This window comes from Carettochelys insculpta, chromosome 30 (assembly GCF_033958435.1).
Source record: "Carettochelys insculpta isolate YL-2023 chromosome 30, ASM3395843v1, whole genome shotgun sequence".
Taxonomy (NCBI): domain Eukaryota; kingdom Metazoa; phylum Chordata; order Testudines; family Carettochelyidae; genus Carettochelys; species Carettochelys insculpta.
This window is the reverse complement of record NC_134166.1, coordinates 972,484-988,125: the sequence shown is the minus strand read 5'-3', so window position 1 is coordinate 988,125 and position 15,642 is coordinate 972,484. Positions and strand designations below refer to the sequence as shown.

General features: G+C 64.4%; 2 protein-coding genes across 6 annotated transcripts in view; one reads left to right on the top strand and one right to left on the bottom strand.

The window, feature by feature from the left end:
• Nucleotides 1-4,302, bottom strand: part of DCST2 (DC-STAMP domain containing 2) — a 12,620-nt gene extending 8,318 nt beyond the window's left edge. The window contains exons 1-8 of the mRNA XM_074981299.1: nt 4,101-4,302; nt 3,511-3,681; nt 3,281-3,382; nt 2,786-2,980; nt 2,418-2,483; nt 1,121-1,334; nt 679-836; nt 123-287 (exon numbers count right to left, since the gene is read on the bottom strand). Of these exons, the coding sequence (XP_074837400.1) occupies nt 123-287; nt 679-836; nt 1,121-1,334; nt 2,418-2,483; nt 2,786-2,980; nt 3,281-3,382; nt 3,511-3,681; nt 4,101-4,302 (1,273 nt within the window). The remainder of the gene's footprint in view (nt 1-122; nt 288-678; nt 837-1,120; nt 1,335-2,417; nt 2,484-2,785; nt 2,981-3,280; nt 3,383-3,510; nt 3,682-4,100) is intronic.
• DCST1 (DC-STAMP domain containing 1) lies at nt 651-15,642 on the top strand. Of its 5 annotated transcripts, XM_074981302.1 has the most exons (16): nt 651-811; nt 4,989-5,114; nt 5,569-5,643; nt 6,039-6,167; nt 10,486-10,625; nt 10,915-11,092; nt 11,203-11,346; nt 11,579-11,700; nt 11,905-12,068; nt 12,359-12,458; nt 13,234-13,329; nt 13,443-13,569; nt 14,261-14,377; nt 14,690-14,832; nt 14,975-15,088; nt 15,347-15,642. In XM_074981302.1, exons 3-16 carry the CDS (start codon nt 5,595-5,597, stop codon nt 15,575-15,577), a joined length of 1,854 nt encoding a protein of 617 aa, XP_074837403.1. In that variant the 5' UTR covers nt 651-811; nt 4,989-5,114; nt 5,569-5,594; the 3' UTR covers nt 15,578-15,642. The 5 variants fall into 5 exon arrangements, with proteins under 5 accessions (XP_074837403.1, XP_074837405.1, XP_074837401.1 ...); XM_074981304.1 differs by lacking the exon at nt 6,039-6,167; XM_074981300.1 differs by lacking the exons at nt 651-811; nt 4,989-5,114 and having other exon boundaries at nt 5,411-5,643.

Sequence of the window (15,642 nt, the reverse complement as noted above, 5' to 3'; positions counted from 1 at the left end):
GGTGGGGGCAGGCCCAGCTGACTGGCACCGTGCCGCTCCCCAGATGTCCCATCCCTGAGCTGAGGGGCTCAGCCCGCCAGCGGGGCCATGCCCAGAGGGTAACAGGGACGGGCGCCGCTTACCCCGGGCCACCACCTCGCCCTGCAGCTGATAGCGCACCAGATCCAGCAGCCAGAAGAGGCCGAAGTCGAGGAGGACGAGGGTGAAGCCGAGGAGCACGTGGCGCAGGACCCCGGCCAAGGCCAGCCCGTAACGGAAGCGCTCCCGGCGTGACAGGAATAGGGAGCCTGTGCCAGGGGACAGGGAGCCCCATGGGGGGCAGCTGGGCATGAGCAGCCCCCTCCGCTGCCAGCTCGGACCCCTGCCCCGCCCCTGAGGCTCCGCCCCCTGCTCCCTTAGCCCCTCCCAGCTCTGCCTCCACCCCAGTCCTTTCTGTCCTGCCCCCTGCGCTCACCTGGGAGCTCCCAGTCCCCGTCAGCTCCCAGCTCGGCCGCGCCCCCGCCCCGGAGACCCCGCCCTCTGCTCCTAGCTGGGCCCCACCCCTGCCCCGGAGACCCCGCCCCGTGCTCTCACCTGGGTGCTCTCAGCTGGGCCCCGCCCCGCCCCGGAGACCCCGCCCCGCCCCGGAGACCCCGCCCCCTGCTCCCGCTCCTAGCTGTGCGCGCCGCGCGGCGGTACCGGGGCAGAGGTACTTGGTGCTCTCCCGCGCCGAGAGGGGCAGCACCGTGGGCCTGCTTTGCCGCGCCCGCAGTGCGTCCATCGCCACGAAGCGCCTGGTGATGTAGATGTTGTCGAACCCGTCGTCGTGCAGGTACCGTCTGCGGTAGCGCAGGGCCCTGCGGGGACCCAGCCTGAGCGGGAGAGAGCCGGACTCCTGGGTTCTCTCCGCGCCCCTGGAGAGGGGCAGAGCGGGGGAAGTGGGTTTTCTCCCGGGGGGGGGCTCCGAGCGGAGGGAAAGGGGGTGGGAGCCCGCGCTCCTGGCTCTTCGCCCCGCCCCGCCCCGCCCCGGGAGGGGAGGCCGGGGAGCCTGGACTCCTGGGTTCTCTCGGTGCTCGGGGGGGGCTGGCCGTTACAACAGGGGGGTCCAGAGCTGCTGGAGGTCCCGCTCAGTCCCACTCACTGCAAGTAGAGGTAGAGGATGGCGATGGACGAGAGGTGGGCGAAGAGGCCCAGCACCTCGCGCGCCGGCTGCATGCGCAGGCCCACGGCCTCCATGATGTCCAGAGCCACCTGCGCCAGGCTCTTGGTGGCGTTGAGGTTGATGTCGAACTGGTGCACGGCCGAGATGTTGAATTCAAACTCCCTGCGCAGGCGGCTCAGCGCCCTCCGTATAGCTGGGGGCAGATCCAGGGCCTGAGGTGAGGGGGTGGTGGCCCACGGGTGGCTCTGATCCATGGGGCAGGTGACAGCTGGGGGCACAGCTGGGGTGGTGTGAGGCATGGTGGGGCAGGGCCATGGCGGGTTCCAGAGAGGGAGGCGACCTGGGGGCATGGGGAGGGTGAGGGGAGACAGAGCAGGGGGGTAAAAGGACACGGGGCACTGCACATGTTGGGGGCTGCCCCTTCCCGGACACACACCCCACTCTGGGCCACACAGCAGGGGTCCCCCAGCATCTAGAACGCTGTGGTCCTGGGGACATGCTGTGATGCAGTGGCAGGTCAAAGGGATCACATGCGGAGGGGGACAGTGTCCCTGGGGGTTACCGGTATAATGAGGGGAGGAGAGAGTGCATTTTCTTCTTACAGGGACCAGCCTGGAACTGGGGTCCCAGCCAGCAGCTGGAGAATAGAGCCCCAGCAACTGGTGCCTAGCAGACCCAGCTTGGGTGGCACAGCCAGTTCTGACCCACTGGAGGACAATGGGCTGCAGAGAGAGGACCCTGGTGACCTGCCCAGCTGGTTCCAGTGGGGGGTGGGTGGAACAGAGGAGGGTGGAAAAGAGAGGGGCTCAGGTGAGCCTAGTTCCCTGGCAGAGGACAAGGGACAGGGGAGAAGCTGCCGGGCAATATCAGAAGTTTGCCTGGGAGCAAAGGGCTGCCGGGTGGAGTGGGGCAGAGATCAGGGGAAACCCAGCTGTGTGGTGCTGGGCAGGCCAGGTGAACAGGCTGGAGGGGTCCTGTGCTGGGGTTAATGCTCAATAACCCTACTGTGATGCCGACTGAGCCTTGGCTCCAGGCTGGAGAACAGGGCTGCTCTGTTCCCTCTGGAAGTGGATTCTGGGGGGCAGAGACAGGTGCGCTGGGGGCTCAGAGAGGTGTGGTCTCAGGAGGTGGAGAGGCTGAACCTCTGAGAGCAAGTGGCCCCTGGAGAAGGGCTGTTGCCTGGAAGGGGCTGGCTCCCTGGGGACTGTACAACCACGTGGGGACATGCACTGTGTGTCTGACAGGTGGCCCCCACCGTGTGGGGCCTGGCACTCACGGGCCACGACTCTGGTGCGCAGGAAGGGCTGCACGTACTGGGGGATGACACAGAACACCAGGAGTGCTGTGGGCAGAGAAGGAGAGAGGGGGTATGAGGGGGGCTGTGTACTTTGACACCAGCCCACCACCCCCAAGGAGGCCCCACCCTCCCAGTGCCTGGTCACTGGGTCCTGTCTCAGCACCTGGGGCTTCAACCTCCAGGTCCCTTCCAGCCCCACACTGCTGAGCGTGGCCCTGCCCCCTGGAGAGCGCTTGCCTTTGGCCCTGCTCTCTGAGGGGACCTCCTGCACCATTGGCCCCAGGTAATACTTACACCCAGTTGGCCCCACCCTGTGGTACCTGCCTCTGCCCCGCCCCAGTTCTCACCGTTGGCCAGGCCGCAGAGCGGCTTGAAGAGGAGGAGGATGTAGCAGAGGAAGAAGAGGGCGGGGATGGCACGCTCACACTCGTCCTTGGCTGTGTCGAAGAGCCGCAGGCACTTGCGCATGGGGGTGCCCATCTCCTGGTTGCACACCTGGCCGATGTGCAGCAGCCAGTACCACACGTTGCGCAGGGCCCAGGCTGGGGGGACAGCAGAGCAGGGGCACCGGGGTAGAGGCAGGGTTGTCAGGGTCTGATGGTGGCAGTGTGGGGGCACAGAGGGTGTGTGAGGGCTGGGCCATGGGGGGCTGAGGTATGAGGCCAGGGTCTGGGGGGGGATTGGAATGTGAGGTCAGAGCTGTGGGGGGACCACGTGGGGCCCAGGAGCCAGGCTGTGCTGCAAGGCTCTGCCCTATCCTGCATCCCCTGCCCAGTGAGCCACTGCGGGTGAGGGGAGCCCAGCGGTGACGCAGTGGCTGTCCGGCCCAGCCCCCCACTCACCCACGTGCCGCACGGCATCCATGATGGCACGGAAGAATTTGCGGACACGGTCACCCACCACCTTGGCCTTCTGGGCGATGGCCTTGATCTTGGTCAGTGCATCTGGGGATGTGGACACATACCATGAGGCAGCCCCCAGCCCTGATGCTCCTGCATGGGGTACCCACAGGGCGCCCCACTGCCCTGAAACCCCGCGCCTCCCCCCTGGGTCCCAGCCCCCCACGTCTCACTGAGCAGCGGCTCCTGGGCTCTCTGCAGCAGCTCTGCCGTCTGGTTGAGGGCGAGCTCAGCCCCGCAGGACACGGACTGGGCAGCGCGGGCGAAATTCCGTAGGATGTTGGTGCAGGGCCCTTGCATGGCCATGCCTAGCGCCAGCAGCAGCAGCATGTTCTTTCCCTCCTCTGCAGGGGGCGGCAGGCACCCCACAGCGTCAGTGGGGCAGGCAGGGTACCAGTTGGGGCAGACTGGGAGCTGGGGACCCAAGAGAGGGCCCAGAGGAGGAGATGCCATGGGGAGAGTGCAGGGCAGGTGGCACCAGGATCTCTGCCCATGGTCTGTGGCTGGTTGCAGTGTGGCAGGCGGGGGCACAGCCCTTATGTGGGGGCTGGCGGGCGGGGGCAGGGCAGGGCAGGGCTGCTGGGGGCTGGCGGGTTGGGACGGGAGCAGGGTTGCTGGGTTGGTTGGGGCGGGGCAGGGTTGCTGGGGGCTGGCGGGTGGGGGTGGGAGAGGGAGAGGGGGCTGGGTTGGTTGGGGCAGGGCTGGACTGCTGGGGGTTGGGGACAGGGCAGGGTGGGTGGAGGCTGGTGGGCAGGGCACTTACTGGAGAAGACGTGGGGCAGCATGAGAAGCACAGTGACGCGCACCTTGCTGGAGAAGGCCATGCCCAGCCCCAGGCCGGTGCCCAGGCTGGCTGTGGACACCAGGCAGTACCAGATGCTGTAGCTCTGTGCCAAGAGCACCATGGCGCCGTAGAGGCTGGCCAGGGCCATGCCCAGGGCAAAGCCACCCATGCTGTGCACCATGCCCCTCAGGGGGCTGTCCCCCGCCAGCCCTGGCCTCCCCCGGCCCTTCCTGCGCTGGCGCCGGGAGCCCTTAGGCAACATGCGCAGGGCCCTGCTGATTGCTGATACAAGCCCCATGGAGCTGGCGTGGGGCAAACCCCTGTGGAAAGATGAGACATCACTGGACCAAGGCACCTCCAGACCCACGGCCTCACCGCCTGCTGGCCTTTGCCCTGCCCCGGCGTCAGCCACCTGCAAGGCCCTTGCAGGAGGGAGGCTGCAGGGGTGGCTCCGAGCTGGGCCAGGCCAGGCCAGCCCAGCCCAAGTGTAGGGGGAGGTATTTCTCTTTCTCACCCGCCCAGCCTGTGGGGCCCCGCGTTTGAGCCTGGCCTGGGCCAATTCCCAGGGGACCAGTTGTGCAGCGCCCAGCGCCCCACTCGTGCAGGATTCCACTGTTGGCATCGCTGCCTGTTGCCGGGATACGGGACACGGGGAGCCTTGGGCATTGCTCGGTATCCCGGCAACAGGCAGCACTGGTGGCTCAGGGGCCCCGGCGAAGGGAAGGAGAGCAGAGTCTGAAATGGGGAAACTGAGGCCACATAAGCCGCCCAATACAAGTGAGACCCCCCCCGGATGCTGGCCCCGGCACCCCCCAACCAGTCATAGGTAGGGCAGACCCCCGAGCACTAACCCGTCTCCCCCCACAGCCCTGAAGCGAGCCGTGCTTGGCCTGCTGCCGGCCTGCTGCGCCCGCTTCCTCTGGAGCCAGCCCAGCCAGCTCCGCCCCACCAAGTTCTTCCTGGGGGCTGGCGTCGGGGGCTTCCTGGCTGTGGGTGAGTGCCTGCTGCCTGCTGGGCGGGAGGTGGCTGATGCAGGGGTGAGCGGGCCGGCGTGGGAGCATGGCTGACTTGACCTAAACCTTTGTAGTCTGGGTGGAGCACAGGTCATGCCCCGTCTCCTCCACTTTGCTGTCTCAGGACAGAACTTGCAGCTGACCCTGGGAGTGCCCAGCTGTGGTCCAGGGAGTTGCCGCACCAGGGAGATCAGGGTGTCAGGGGATGTCAGGGTGGCGGGAGGTCACTCCAGGTTAGCTGTGTCAGCTTCCAATGCCACTTTGTTAAATTGGTGCCATTGCTTCATGCTGCCCAGGCTGGGCCTTCCTGCACCCGCCTGACCTCACAGTGATGGGACTGGCGCAGCTGGGCAGGGCAGAGGGAGGGATCCACAGGCAGACCAGGGCCCATGGGCTCAGGGCAGTTCCCACATCCCGGCGTCTCGGCTGTCCAGGTCTCTCCCAGCTCCTCATCTTTCCCATGAGTATCAACGAGGGTCACAAGATTGAGCTGATGTACGGGCTGGCAGGTGAGTGCTCGGGGCAAGGCGGGAGCTGTGCCCCGTGGGTGGGTGGGACCCTGCCTGGGCACTGTGCTTGCATGCCCCATGGCAAGTACCAATACTTGCCTAACCCTTTCCACACACGTTCCCTTTTTTGTGTCCACGTGGAGAATAATTTCTGATGTGCAGAGGCCAGTCCAGATGTGCCCGGCAGGAGAACCACACCACCGCGTTGGGGTGCTCTGCCACTCACCTGGGCGGCACGGGAACTCTCCTGAGTGGGCGCCCACATGCCCAGCTTACAGGGAACCCCGGTGGTGGGTGCTCTGTAGCCAGCCCAGGCGGGTGAGGGACTCGCAGCATCTGGCTGGGCTGCAGGATGTGGGGAGAAGCCAGGAGTGCCCTCAGCCTCTCTGCTGCAGGAGTCAGCGCCCTGGGCTGGGGCATATCCCCGCACTTCCGCTGCGCCAGCCTCCTCGTCGTCCCCAAGTTCCTGGGCAAGGAGGGGCGTCTGTACCTGCTCACCTACGTCCTGGCTGCCATCTATGATGGTAAGAACCTCCCCATATACACACATGCACTGCAGCGGGGGCGAGGCTGGCAATGGGGGGGGCGCAGGCCCCCCCCACTGGGGCACATGGGGTGACTCCTGCACTGGGCCCTCGCCGGGGTCTGGGCTGTGTGGGCCAGGTGGCAAGAGGTGGGCATTATGCCCCCCCATTGGGGCCCCTGGGTGACCAGTCTGCAATCAAGGTTCTCTGGTGGGACACCCTTGACAGTGCCCAGTTCAGGATGCACTGCTGAGAAACAGGACATCCCGCACCTGGGGGCCGGTCACATAAAGGCTTCAAGCCAGCCGAAGAGAGAACGTCCGTTGGCCACACTGCCAACGGGAAGGCAAACAAGCAAAGCCCTGGGATGCTGCAGCTCCCCACGCCGCTACTGGGCAGCGTGGTTGTGACAAACCGGACTCGTCACACAGCAGGTTCTCCTGATCCCGAAGGACAAGCCCCATCTGCATGTACCTTAGGTCTCTCCCAGAGTGCCCCGCACTGACCCTTCTGTCTCCGACGTCCAAAGGGTTATTTAGAAAAGGAAGAGGAAAGGGTGGGGGGTGAAATTCATTCAGCACATCCACTGTTTGCCAAGGTCTTGGTGCAGGCTCCTATTGGCGATGGAGCAAACTGCTGGCATAAGTCTGGTTACTTCCAAATCATTGGCAGGGCCTTGTTACCAGGCGTAGGGGGTCGCTGAGCCCTGCTCCCCATCCATGGTCAGAGGTGACTCCTGCAGGTAGAACAGGTTCGTTAGTTAGCTGGGCACAGAGTAGCACAGACTTTGCAAGATGAGTGGATTTTGATAAGAACGCGCGAAACGTTGTTGCAACCACTGTTCTGTGTGTGCACCAAATCTTGTCCCCGGCGGGGCACATGAGGCATCTCTTGCAAGCTGGCAGTCAGCTGATTCTGTTTATACTGCTCATGTGTTTGTAGCAGTTTTATATTGGAAGTTGTAGGTATTGGCTCTGCTTGGATTTGAAATGGTTTTTCTGGGAGAGCTCAACAGGAAGCTCAGCAACCTATTGTGAAGTAGTGGGGGATACCTGTCTGTATGTGTGTGTGGCTCACAGAGGGTGGGGGGCTCCTGCTGAGGGTAACCTGGTGACCAGGTGACACCTCTGGGCTGAGGACAAAGGGGAGGTGGAGCTTGAGGGGTTTGAATGGGGACTGGGAGTTGGAAGCAGTGAGTCTGGGCTGGGAGAGAGAGAGAGACAAAGGAGGGGGCGAGGCCCAGGCTTGGGGGTCCCCTCGGTGCCTCCTCTCCCCCACGTGGATTGGACTGGCTGTCTCTGCCAGCTGTACTGACTCTCTGTACCACGCTGTGCCCTGTTGGCTAATAAACCCGCTGTTCTCCTGCTGAGTGAGAGTCACTCCTGCCTGTGGATGGGGGGCAGAGTCTGGGGACCCCTGAACCCCATCACACCTATGGCACAAGCTCTCTGTGCCAGTATTCCACCTGAGGCTGGACAACCAGCTGTCAGGAGCACCATCCCCCATGACGCCACCGGACATCTGCTGGCTGAGCCACATGACTTTCTCCTCGCCCGCAACTACTTCCGATTTGGGACAGTTTGGGTCCCATCAGTGATGCTGCCCTGGGTACCGGCGTGCCCCACAGTAAGCCAGCAGGAGAACAGCATTCCCTCCGGCCCGGGCCCCAGCACCCCTCTCCTACACTACACAGATGACATCTTCAGCACATGGAGCAATGGGCATGACAACCCTGGAAGAATTCCACAGGGGTTTCAACAATTTCCACCCCACCATCAGTCTCAGCCTGGACCATTCCACTCAAGAGATCAACTTCCTGGATGCCACAGTACAAATCAACGATGGTCAAATTAATCCTGCTCTATGCCAGAAACCCACCGACCCCTATTCTTACCTATGTGCCTCCAGCTTCCATCCAAGACACATCACACCATCCACTGTTTACAGCTGAGTGCTAAGATGCAACCATGTCTGCTCCAGTCCCACTGAGAGAGACAAAAACCTACAAGATCTTTAGCAAACATTTGTAGAAGTTAATTACCCACCTGGCAAAGTAAAGAAACAGATTGACAGGGCCCAACGAGTACCCAGAAGTGACCTACTTCCCGATAAGCTCAATAAGGAAAATAACAGAACGCCACTTGTCACCTATAGCCTCCAGTTTAATCCCTCCAGCGCATCATTGACCATCTACAACCTACGCTGGAACATGGTCCCTCACTCTCACAGGCCCTGGGGGACAGGTCTGTTCTCTCCTACAGACAGCCGCCCAACCTGAGGAAAATTCTCACTAGCAACCACACGCCACACCACAGAAATGCTAATCCTGGAACCTTTCCCTGCAACAAACCCCGCTGCCAACCCTGTCCACATATTTACAGTAGAGACCCCCTCACTGGACTAGCCACATCAGTTACATGATCAGGGGTCGTACACCTGCCCATCCACTGGTGTGGCAGATGCCATCGTGTGCCAGCAGTACCCCTCTGCCATGGGCATTGGATAAGTTGGATGGTCTCTGCACCAAAGGATGAACGGACATAAATCCAACATCAGGAGTGGTTGCACGCACAAACCTGAAAGCAATCATTTTAACCTCCCTGGGGATTTAGTCAAGGGTTTGAAAGCTGCCATTCTGCCACCCAAGGGCTTTACCACGAGGTAACAGAGGGAAACATCTGAATTGCAATTCGCTGGCAATTTTGACACATTTAACAGAGTTCTTACCTATTTTATGCCTTACAAGGGCATGTCCCCACCATCAGTGTTCTCTGGAATGGGATGCATCCTCATTACCTTAATTTGCTTCATCTGCTGGTCCTACTGGTGACAGGTAAAGCCTTTGTTTCCTCCACTACTGTATATAAACCCTGCATTCTGACAGTCTACTCCAGTAATCTGAATGAGGGGGTTTTACCCATGAAAGCTCCTGGCGTAATAAATCTGTTAGTCTCTGAGCTTCTACAGGACTGCCTGTTATTAGAGAAGCTACAGATGAACACAGCTGCCCCTCTGAGACTTGTGAAAGGTTCCCAGCCAGGTGAAGCCGCACTTGACACACTAAGGGCCTCGTCAGGCGCCAATCCCCAGCTGAGGAGTGTGGCTCTCGGGTGCCGCCCGGCAGGCAGACGCTGGCTGATGGCCTGAAAGGGCTTGGACAAGTGACCTGCCCGCGTGACCGGCTCCATCTCCGCCCGCTCCCACACTGGGCCTGGGGATAAGGGGCCCCATGAGCTCCTGCCCTGTCTCCCCTGCAGCTCCTCCCTGCTGAGCTGGGCCGGAAGGGTCGCTGACCCCTGCAAAGGACGTGCTCCAGAGATTTGTAGCTAGCCACTTGCTCTGCCTCTGCTGCCAGCCTGCACCGAGCCCTTGGGGGCTGGGGGGTGCAAGGTGATTGCGTTAACAATTTTACTCAGCAGTTTCTTTTTCTCTCTAACCCTTTGGATGTTGTTGTGCAGGCCGGGCCCAGCAGCTCAGCGGGGTCAGGGCCGAGGTACAGGCGGACCTGGGGCCGTGGCTGGGAGAACTGGGGTGGCTTTGGTGCGACTGGTTTCCTCGGTGTGGGGCTGGGGGTGGCATGGGGAAGCCGGCGTGTGCAAGGGAATTTGCTGGTGTGACTGACTGGCCAGAGCGGTGACAGCAGGGCTCTGGGTGACGGGTTCGGTGCCCCACAGGGGAGCCCCCAGCCTGGGGCTGGCTGCAGCCCTGTTTGAGCTGTTGGCCCTGGTTCGTCCGTCTCAGTGGTGCCCAGAAAAACCTTGTGGTATTACAACAGCCTTGTCAGCACAGAAGCTGTCAGAACGGTCCATCTTGGGGAGAGGGGTCAGAGCCAGGGCCCTGCATTACCCCTTTCCTTCCCTGCCCTCCTGCCCCACCCCAGCCTGTCCAGGCTGCATCACTCTCAGGAGCCTTGTTCAAAATGACACTGCAAGGCCCCTCCTCCGGCCTCTGCTTTCCTGGCAGAAGCTGTTACCAGCTCGCCCCTCCCAGGCTCAGGCCTGCCCATTGTGTGCCTGGGAGAAGCACTCTGCCTGAAATGCCCATTGCTGCGGGAGGCCGATTTTACACTCCATGGCCAGATTCTCTCATGCACCAAGGGAGTTTCTTACAAACATAACGGAAACATCTGCCGGTTTGGACCACGTTTGACCCAGCTAATTGCAGAGAGGAACAGCGGGGCCTGGGGTGACTGCTCACCCTGCTCCATGGGGTCACATTGGAATCCGAGAACCTCACACCCTTCCTCCGTTACCACCTCCCCTGCCAGCCTGCCCAGTCCAGCCCCGGCCACCCCCAGCACTGCCTGTCCTGTCCCCAGGCCCCATCGCCAATGCCCACCACAACCTGGAAGAGGTGATCCACTCCGTGGGCTGCACCGTGGAGATGCAGATCAACCACAGCCGGCAGATCTGGAGGGTGTCCACAGCCCCGCTGCGGGCCACGCTGCGCACCCTGGTGGTGAGGGGCTGGGTGGGGACGGAGTGGGAATGCAGGGGCAATCAGATGGCCTGCCCAGCGGTGCTGGGGGCTGGCTAGGGGTGGGGCATGGAGCACTGGGCAGCCCGGCTGGGGGTGAGAGTGTGGAGGATAGCAAGGGGCTGGGGGCACCGGAGAGGTGGGACAGGCTGGGCTGGGCTGCAAGGTGAAGAGGGGAGCCGGGCTGAGGTCGGCAGGGAGCTGAGGGGGCAGGACGGGAGCAGCATGGGGTGGTGGGTCCCGTCCCCCATCAGCCCCTTTCCCCCTGCAGAGGAGTGGGCAGACGCTCAGTGCGGAGACCCAGAACGTCTCGCGTGCTTTTGTGGGGCTGAACGAGCAGGTGGCCAGTGAGTCGGGTTACGGGGGGCAGCGCTCACGCCGGGCACAGGGCCGCCGCCCCCCCAGCACCCAGCAGCTGTATGAGAGGAAAACCAAACTGCGCTGCAAGTGTGAGTGTCACCCCTGCAAGGCCAAGCTGGCCCCCCACTCACCTCAGGCAGGCTGTGGCTCTGTGGGGCTGTGGGCGGTAACTGCCACTGACCTGTCTCTCTCCCACCAGATGTGATCGAGGAGGCTATTGGGCGCTGCCAGGCCTGGTTCGATGCCAAGCATGAGGCCTGCCTACGGCGTGTGGCTGTGCCCCTCCTCAGCCACCTGCTCTGCCTGCCCATGAAGTTCAAACTCCTCTGCCACGTGGTGCAGGGTGAGTCCCCAGGAGGCCTGGCGGGGCAGGGTGGGGGCACTGCTGGAGGGCGAGCACGGAGGAGCTGGGCACCGCCAGATCTCGTGGAAGAGCCAGGAAGGCCGCCACCCGTGCCCCCGGCTTTAGCAGCCCTGGGCACCCCGGCTGGCAGGGACAGGCGGGGCTGTGCACCTCGGGGATGGGGGCAGGCGGGGGCTCCTCCGCCCCATGCAGCTCACGCCCCTGCCCGCAGTGATGCATGCCTGGTGCAGGGACAAGATCCCCGTGGAGGGCAACTTCGGTCAAACCTACGACAGAGTGAACGGCTCCGTGGCCAGCCTCAGCCAAGACTTCAGCACACGGCTGGTTATCCAGGTGGGGACACCCCTCCGCCAGGGCGCCACGCCTGCCCTTCCACTGCGGGTGTCACCTGCTGCCCCCTCCCCCACTGCTCTGGGTCCTGCCGTGGGGTCTCAGCCTGACTGTCCCCTGGCCATAGTGCCCAGCGCCGAGCCCCCCGCTGGAGGCCCTGGGGAGGCTGGGGGGCGCACACACCCGCTGACCAGATCTGCCCCGCAGGACGAGCACCAGGACATGCTGGTGGGTGTGAACGTGAACGTGTCCCGGGGGCAGCTCACTGAGGAAGTGACCTCGCACGTGCGTGTGCAGAGCGCCCGGCTTGGCCGGGCCATTGGTGCGCTGCGCCTGCTGCTCTCCTGCACCTTCCTCTTCGTCTTTGTCTCGTGAGTGTGGCCACGGCCTGCGGGGGCGGGAGGGGCTCCGAGGCCCCACTCCCAGGGCTGGGCAGCTGTTACGAGGGCAGCAGGGCCTAGTGGATAGAGCACGGGGTAAGTCCTGGCCCGGCTGCAGGGCTGTCTGGGGCCAGACCTTGCAAAGCCCTGTGTGATGTGCAGCGTGAGCCCTGGGGGCCGAGGTCTCCCTGGCAGCAAGGGGTGGAGCTTGTGCCTGGCCTGGCAGTGCGAGTGTGTGGGGCAGCAGGGCACCCGTGCCAGCTCCCCCTTTCCTCCCCCAGCGCTTTCTCCTACACCAAGCAGTACAGCCAGGACATCCGCTTCGACAACATCTATGTGACCACCTACTTCCGCCAGCTGGACGCCCGGCGCCGGCAGCAGGTGGGGGCACCCGGCTGGCACGAGCAGGGCGGGCAGGGCAGCCAGGCAGGCACCCTTTGGCTGCTCGGGGTGGGCGCCGGGGCCCTGCACGTTAGTGTGACTGCACCAAGTTCTGTTGGTCTCCCTTGGCCATTCCTGGGGCTCAGGTGTCTCTTGATGTTCCCGGCTTTGTGGGGCCCCATTTCTCAACAGTCCTCCAGACCACAGTGCACCCACTGACTCACCCCTGCCTGGGAGGGAGACGAACTCCACCAGGGGACTGGCCAGGTCTGTCTGGCCGTGCAGGGGCTCCTGTCTCCATGCAGTATCCTTGGCTCGGGGTGATGTCTGGTGGCTCTGATCGTAGCAAGCCCACGCCTCAGCGGGGTGGGGGGGAGAGCACAGTTTGTCTCTCTGGGAAGTGGGGGAGCCCGCCCACTACTAAGCTCCCACCCCCAGCCTAGTGGGAGGGGCTGCTGGACCCAGGAACCAAAGCAGTTTGGGGGACAACCAGTGAGAAAACAGGGCCAGGGAGCAGGTCACAGGTGTGTTGCAAGGTTCAGGGGTCCCCACGCTCTGCCCCCCACCCGCAGCCAGGGCTGACTCACGCAGCAGGCGGAGCAGGTTTCTTAGGTGACGCAGGTGCAGCGCGGCACAGGCTTCTCAGCACAGCAACCAGAAGCACTCCGGCCGCCCCACGTGGGTGCCATGAAGCTGGAAGGGGAGGCTGTGACTCTGGCCTCCGCCCGCTGCGCTGGCCTTAGGCCATCCAACATGCGCTGCTCTGGCCCTGCAGAAGAAGCGAACGTTGCTGCCCCTGCGCCGAGCTGAGGTCTCCAGCGTGCTCTTCCCCGGCAGGCTGGCGCTGCAGCCACCCGAGCTGGAGAGCCTGGTAAGGCTGAGCTGGGGCCCCAGGCTGTCTGGCGTGGTCACCCTGTGGGAGCCCTGGCGCAGACCCAGCCCTGCATGGGGTGCCCTGGGGCTCTGACGTGTCCCTCCCCGCAGATGCTGGAGCTACTAGAATGCATCCCCCCACTGCTCTTCCTACTGCTGGCCTGGGGCCTCGACCACCTGCTCTACAGCGTGCTCAGCGTCATCCGCCAGCACTCCTTCGTGCAGTACTCCTTCCGCAGTGAGCAATGGCCAGCCCCAGCCCCACGGCACCGGGGACCCCAGCCAGCTCCCAGCCCCATGGCATCGGAGCCCCCGGCCAGCCCCAGCCCCACGGCATCGGGGTCCCCAGCCAGCTCTCAGCTCCATGATATTGGAGCCCTGGGAGAGCCCCCAGCCCCACGGCATCGGGGTCCCCAGCCAGCTCCCAGCCCCATGGCATTGGAGCCCCAGGACAGCCCCAGCCCCACAGCATCGGGGTCCACAGCCAGGTCTCAGCCCCATGATATTGGAGCCCTGGGAGAGCCCCCAGCCCCGCAGCACTGGCCCCAAGGATGGGCAGCGGCCCCCAGCAGTCCCTGGCCCATTGGTACCAGCACCCAGGGTGTCCCCTAGCCCCACAGCCCAAGCCCTGGCCACTGGGACAGCCCCCAGGCCCACTGCACTGGGCCCGGCGGGGGGATGGTGCCCTCCCTCCAGCAGCAGCACAGGGGCGCCTGCACTCTCGCCCCCTGGCAGTCTCCCCCCCGCTCTCCCCCGTGGCTGGGGCTGCCAGCTCTGACTGTTGCCGGCGATTTCTCCCAATGTGCCGAAGGTTGTTCACTGGGCACCCTGAGTAACGGCTCCAGCGCGTCCGGGCCAGTCGCAGGAGACTCCAGGCCACCCTGTGTACGCGTCCCAGGGTTCCCCTGACCCCCTCTTGGCCAATGCAGGCAGCCACCACCTGGAGGTGCGGGTCGGGGGCCACTCGCTGCTGGCCCGGCTGCTCCGAAGCACCATCGGCGCCCTGAACAGCTCCTCCGAGATGGCGCTGGAGTCGACAAACCTAGGTGAGCGGGTTGTGCTCCCCTGGCCTAGACCATCTGGGCCCAGGGGCTGCTCTCCTGGGCCTTGGACAGCTGTGCCTGGGGGGAGGGGTTAGGGCCGTGCACCCCCCTACTCCCCTCAAATTCACTGGAGTTTCCTGCCCTAAGACCCCAGAGCAGCACCTGCTCCCTGCGCCCTCCCCCAAGCTCCAGCCCATTGGGTGTGGCACCAGGGGGACTGAGCTGGAGCCTCATCCTAGGTCCATCTGCCCCTGTCCGCCCGTCCGTCCCTCTGTACATCCCCGGCAGCCTGTGCTTGTCTGTCTGCCCCTGCAGCCTGCCTGCCACAGCCGCAGGCCATGAGGCAGAGCGACTACCTGGCCAGCTGCCTGCCCCTGGGGGCCCTGGTGCTGCTGTGTCTGGGGCAGGCTTACGCCTACCGCCTGCGCCGCGTCATTGCCGCCTTCTACTTCCCCAAGGTGAGCGCCTGCCCCCAGGGCCTGCCAGTGCCCCCTGCCGCCCAGACCTTCCAGGGTCTCCCCCTGGTCCCGCCACCCCCTTAAGGGGGCTGCTGGGGGGCTGGGCCTTCTGCGCTCAGCCTCTCCCCTCCCCTCCGGCCAGCGCGAGAAGAAGCGAGTTCTCTTCCTGTACAACGAGCTGCTGCGCAAGCGCCAGGCCTTCGTCCGGCTGCAGAGGAGGCGCCTCGCCCGGCGTGCCCGGCGGCGCCAGGCCCTCGTGAGTGCAGGCCTCGCCACCCCCTGCCAGCCGGCAGCCACCCCAGCCGCGTGCGCCTCATGCCCCTGGGCAGCGGGGAGCTGCTGCCGATGGCCCGTTCGCTCCGGCCAGGGGGAGCCTTTGCACGCCCCCTTGCACGACTGCGCACGTGCTCACGGACGCTCCCTCCCCAGCTCCTGCTGTGGGGCACGCGGAGCTCCAGGGCAGCTGGTCCCCGCCCCGCCCCCGGCTTAGCCTCCGGCCTTGTCGCTGCTGCAGGAGAAGCCGCTGCTGGAGCGTCTCTGCCGCTGGTGGCCCTTCCAGCCGCGCTGCGCGCTGTGCGCTTCGCCGGAGAGCCGCAGCACCCAGCAGTGCCCGGCGCCTGCCTGCGGTGCGACCTACTGCCAGCCCTGCTGGCGGGACATGGGGCAGGCCTGCCTCGCCTGCGCCCCCGGAGGCAGCGGCAGCGGCAGCAGCAGCAGCGAGGAGCGGCTGACCTACGCGGACTGAGGCGCGGGGACCGGCGGGAGCTCCCGCCCCAGGATGGGGCTCCCAACTCATTAAACCGCTGCTGC

Bases quoted from the DNA above. Each gene is read 5' to 3' on its own strand.
- DCST1 (XM_074981300.1), top strand. From the start codon at position 5,466: ATGGGACTGGCGCAGCTGGGCAGGGCAGAGGGAGGGATCCACAGGCAG. The intron at 14,378-14,689 runs GTGAGCGGGTTG...CTGCCCCTGCAG, and splicing joins GCTGGAGTCGACAAACCTAG to CCTGCCTGCCACAGCCGCAG. The intron at 14,833-14,974 runs GTGAGCGCCTGC...CCCTCCGGCCAG, and splicing joins CCGCCTTCTACTTCCCCAAG to CGCGAGAAGAAGCGAGTTCT.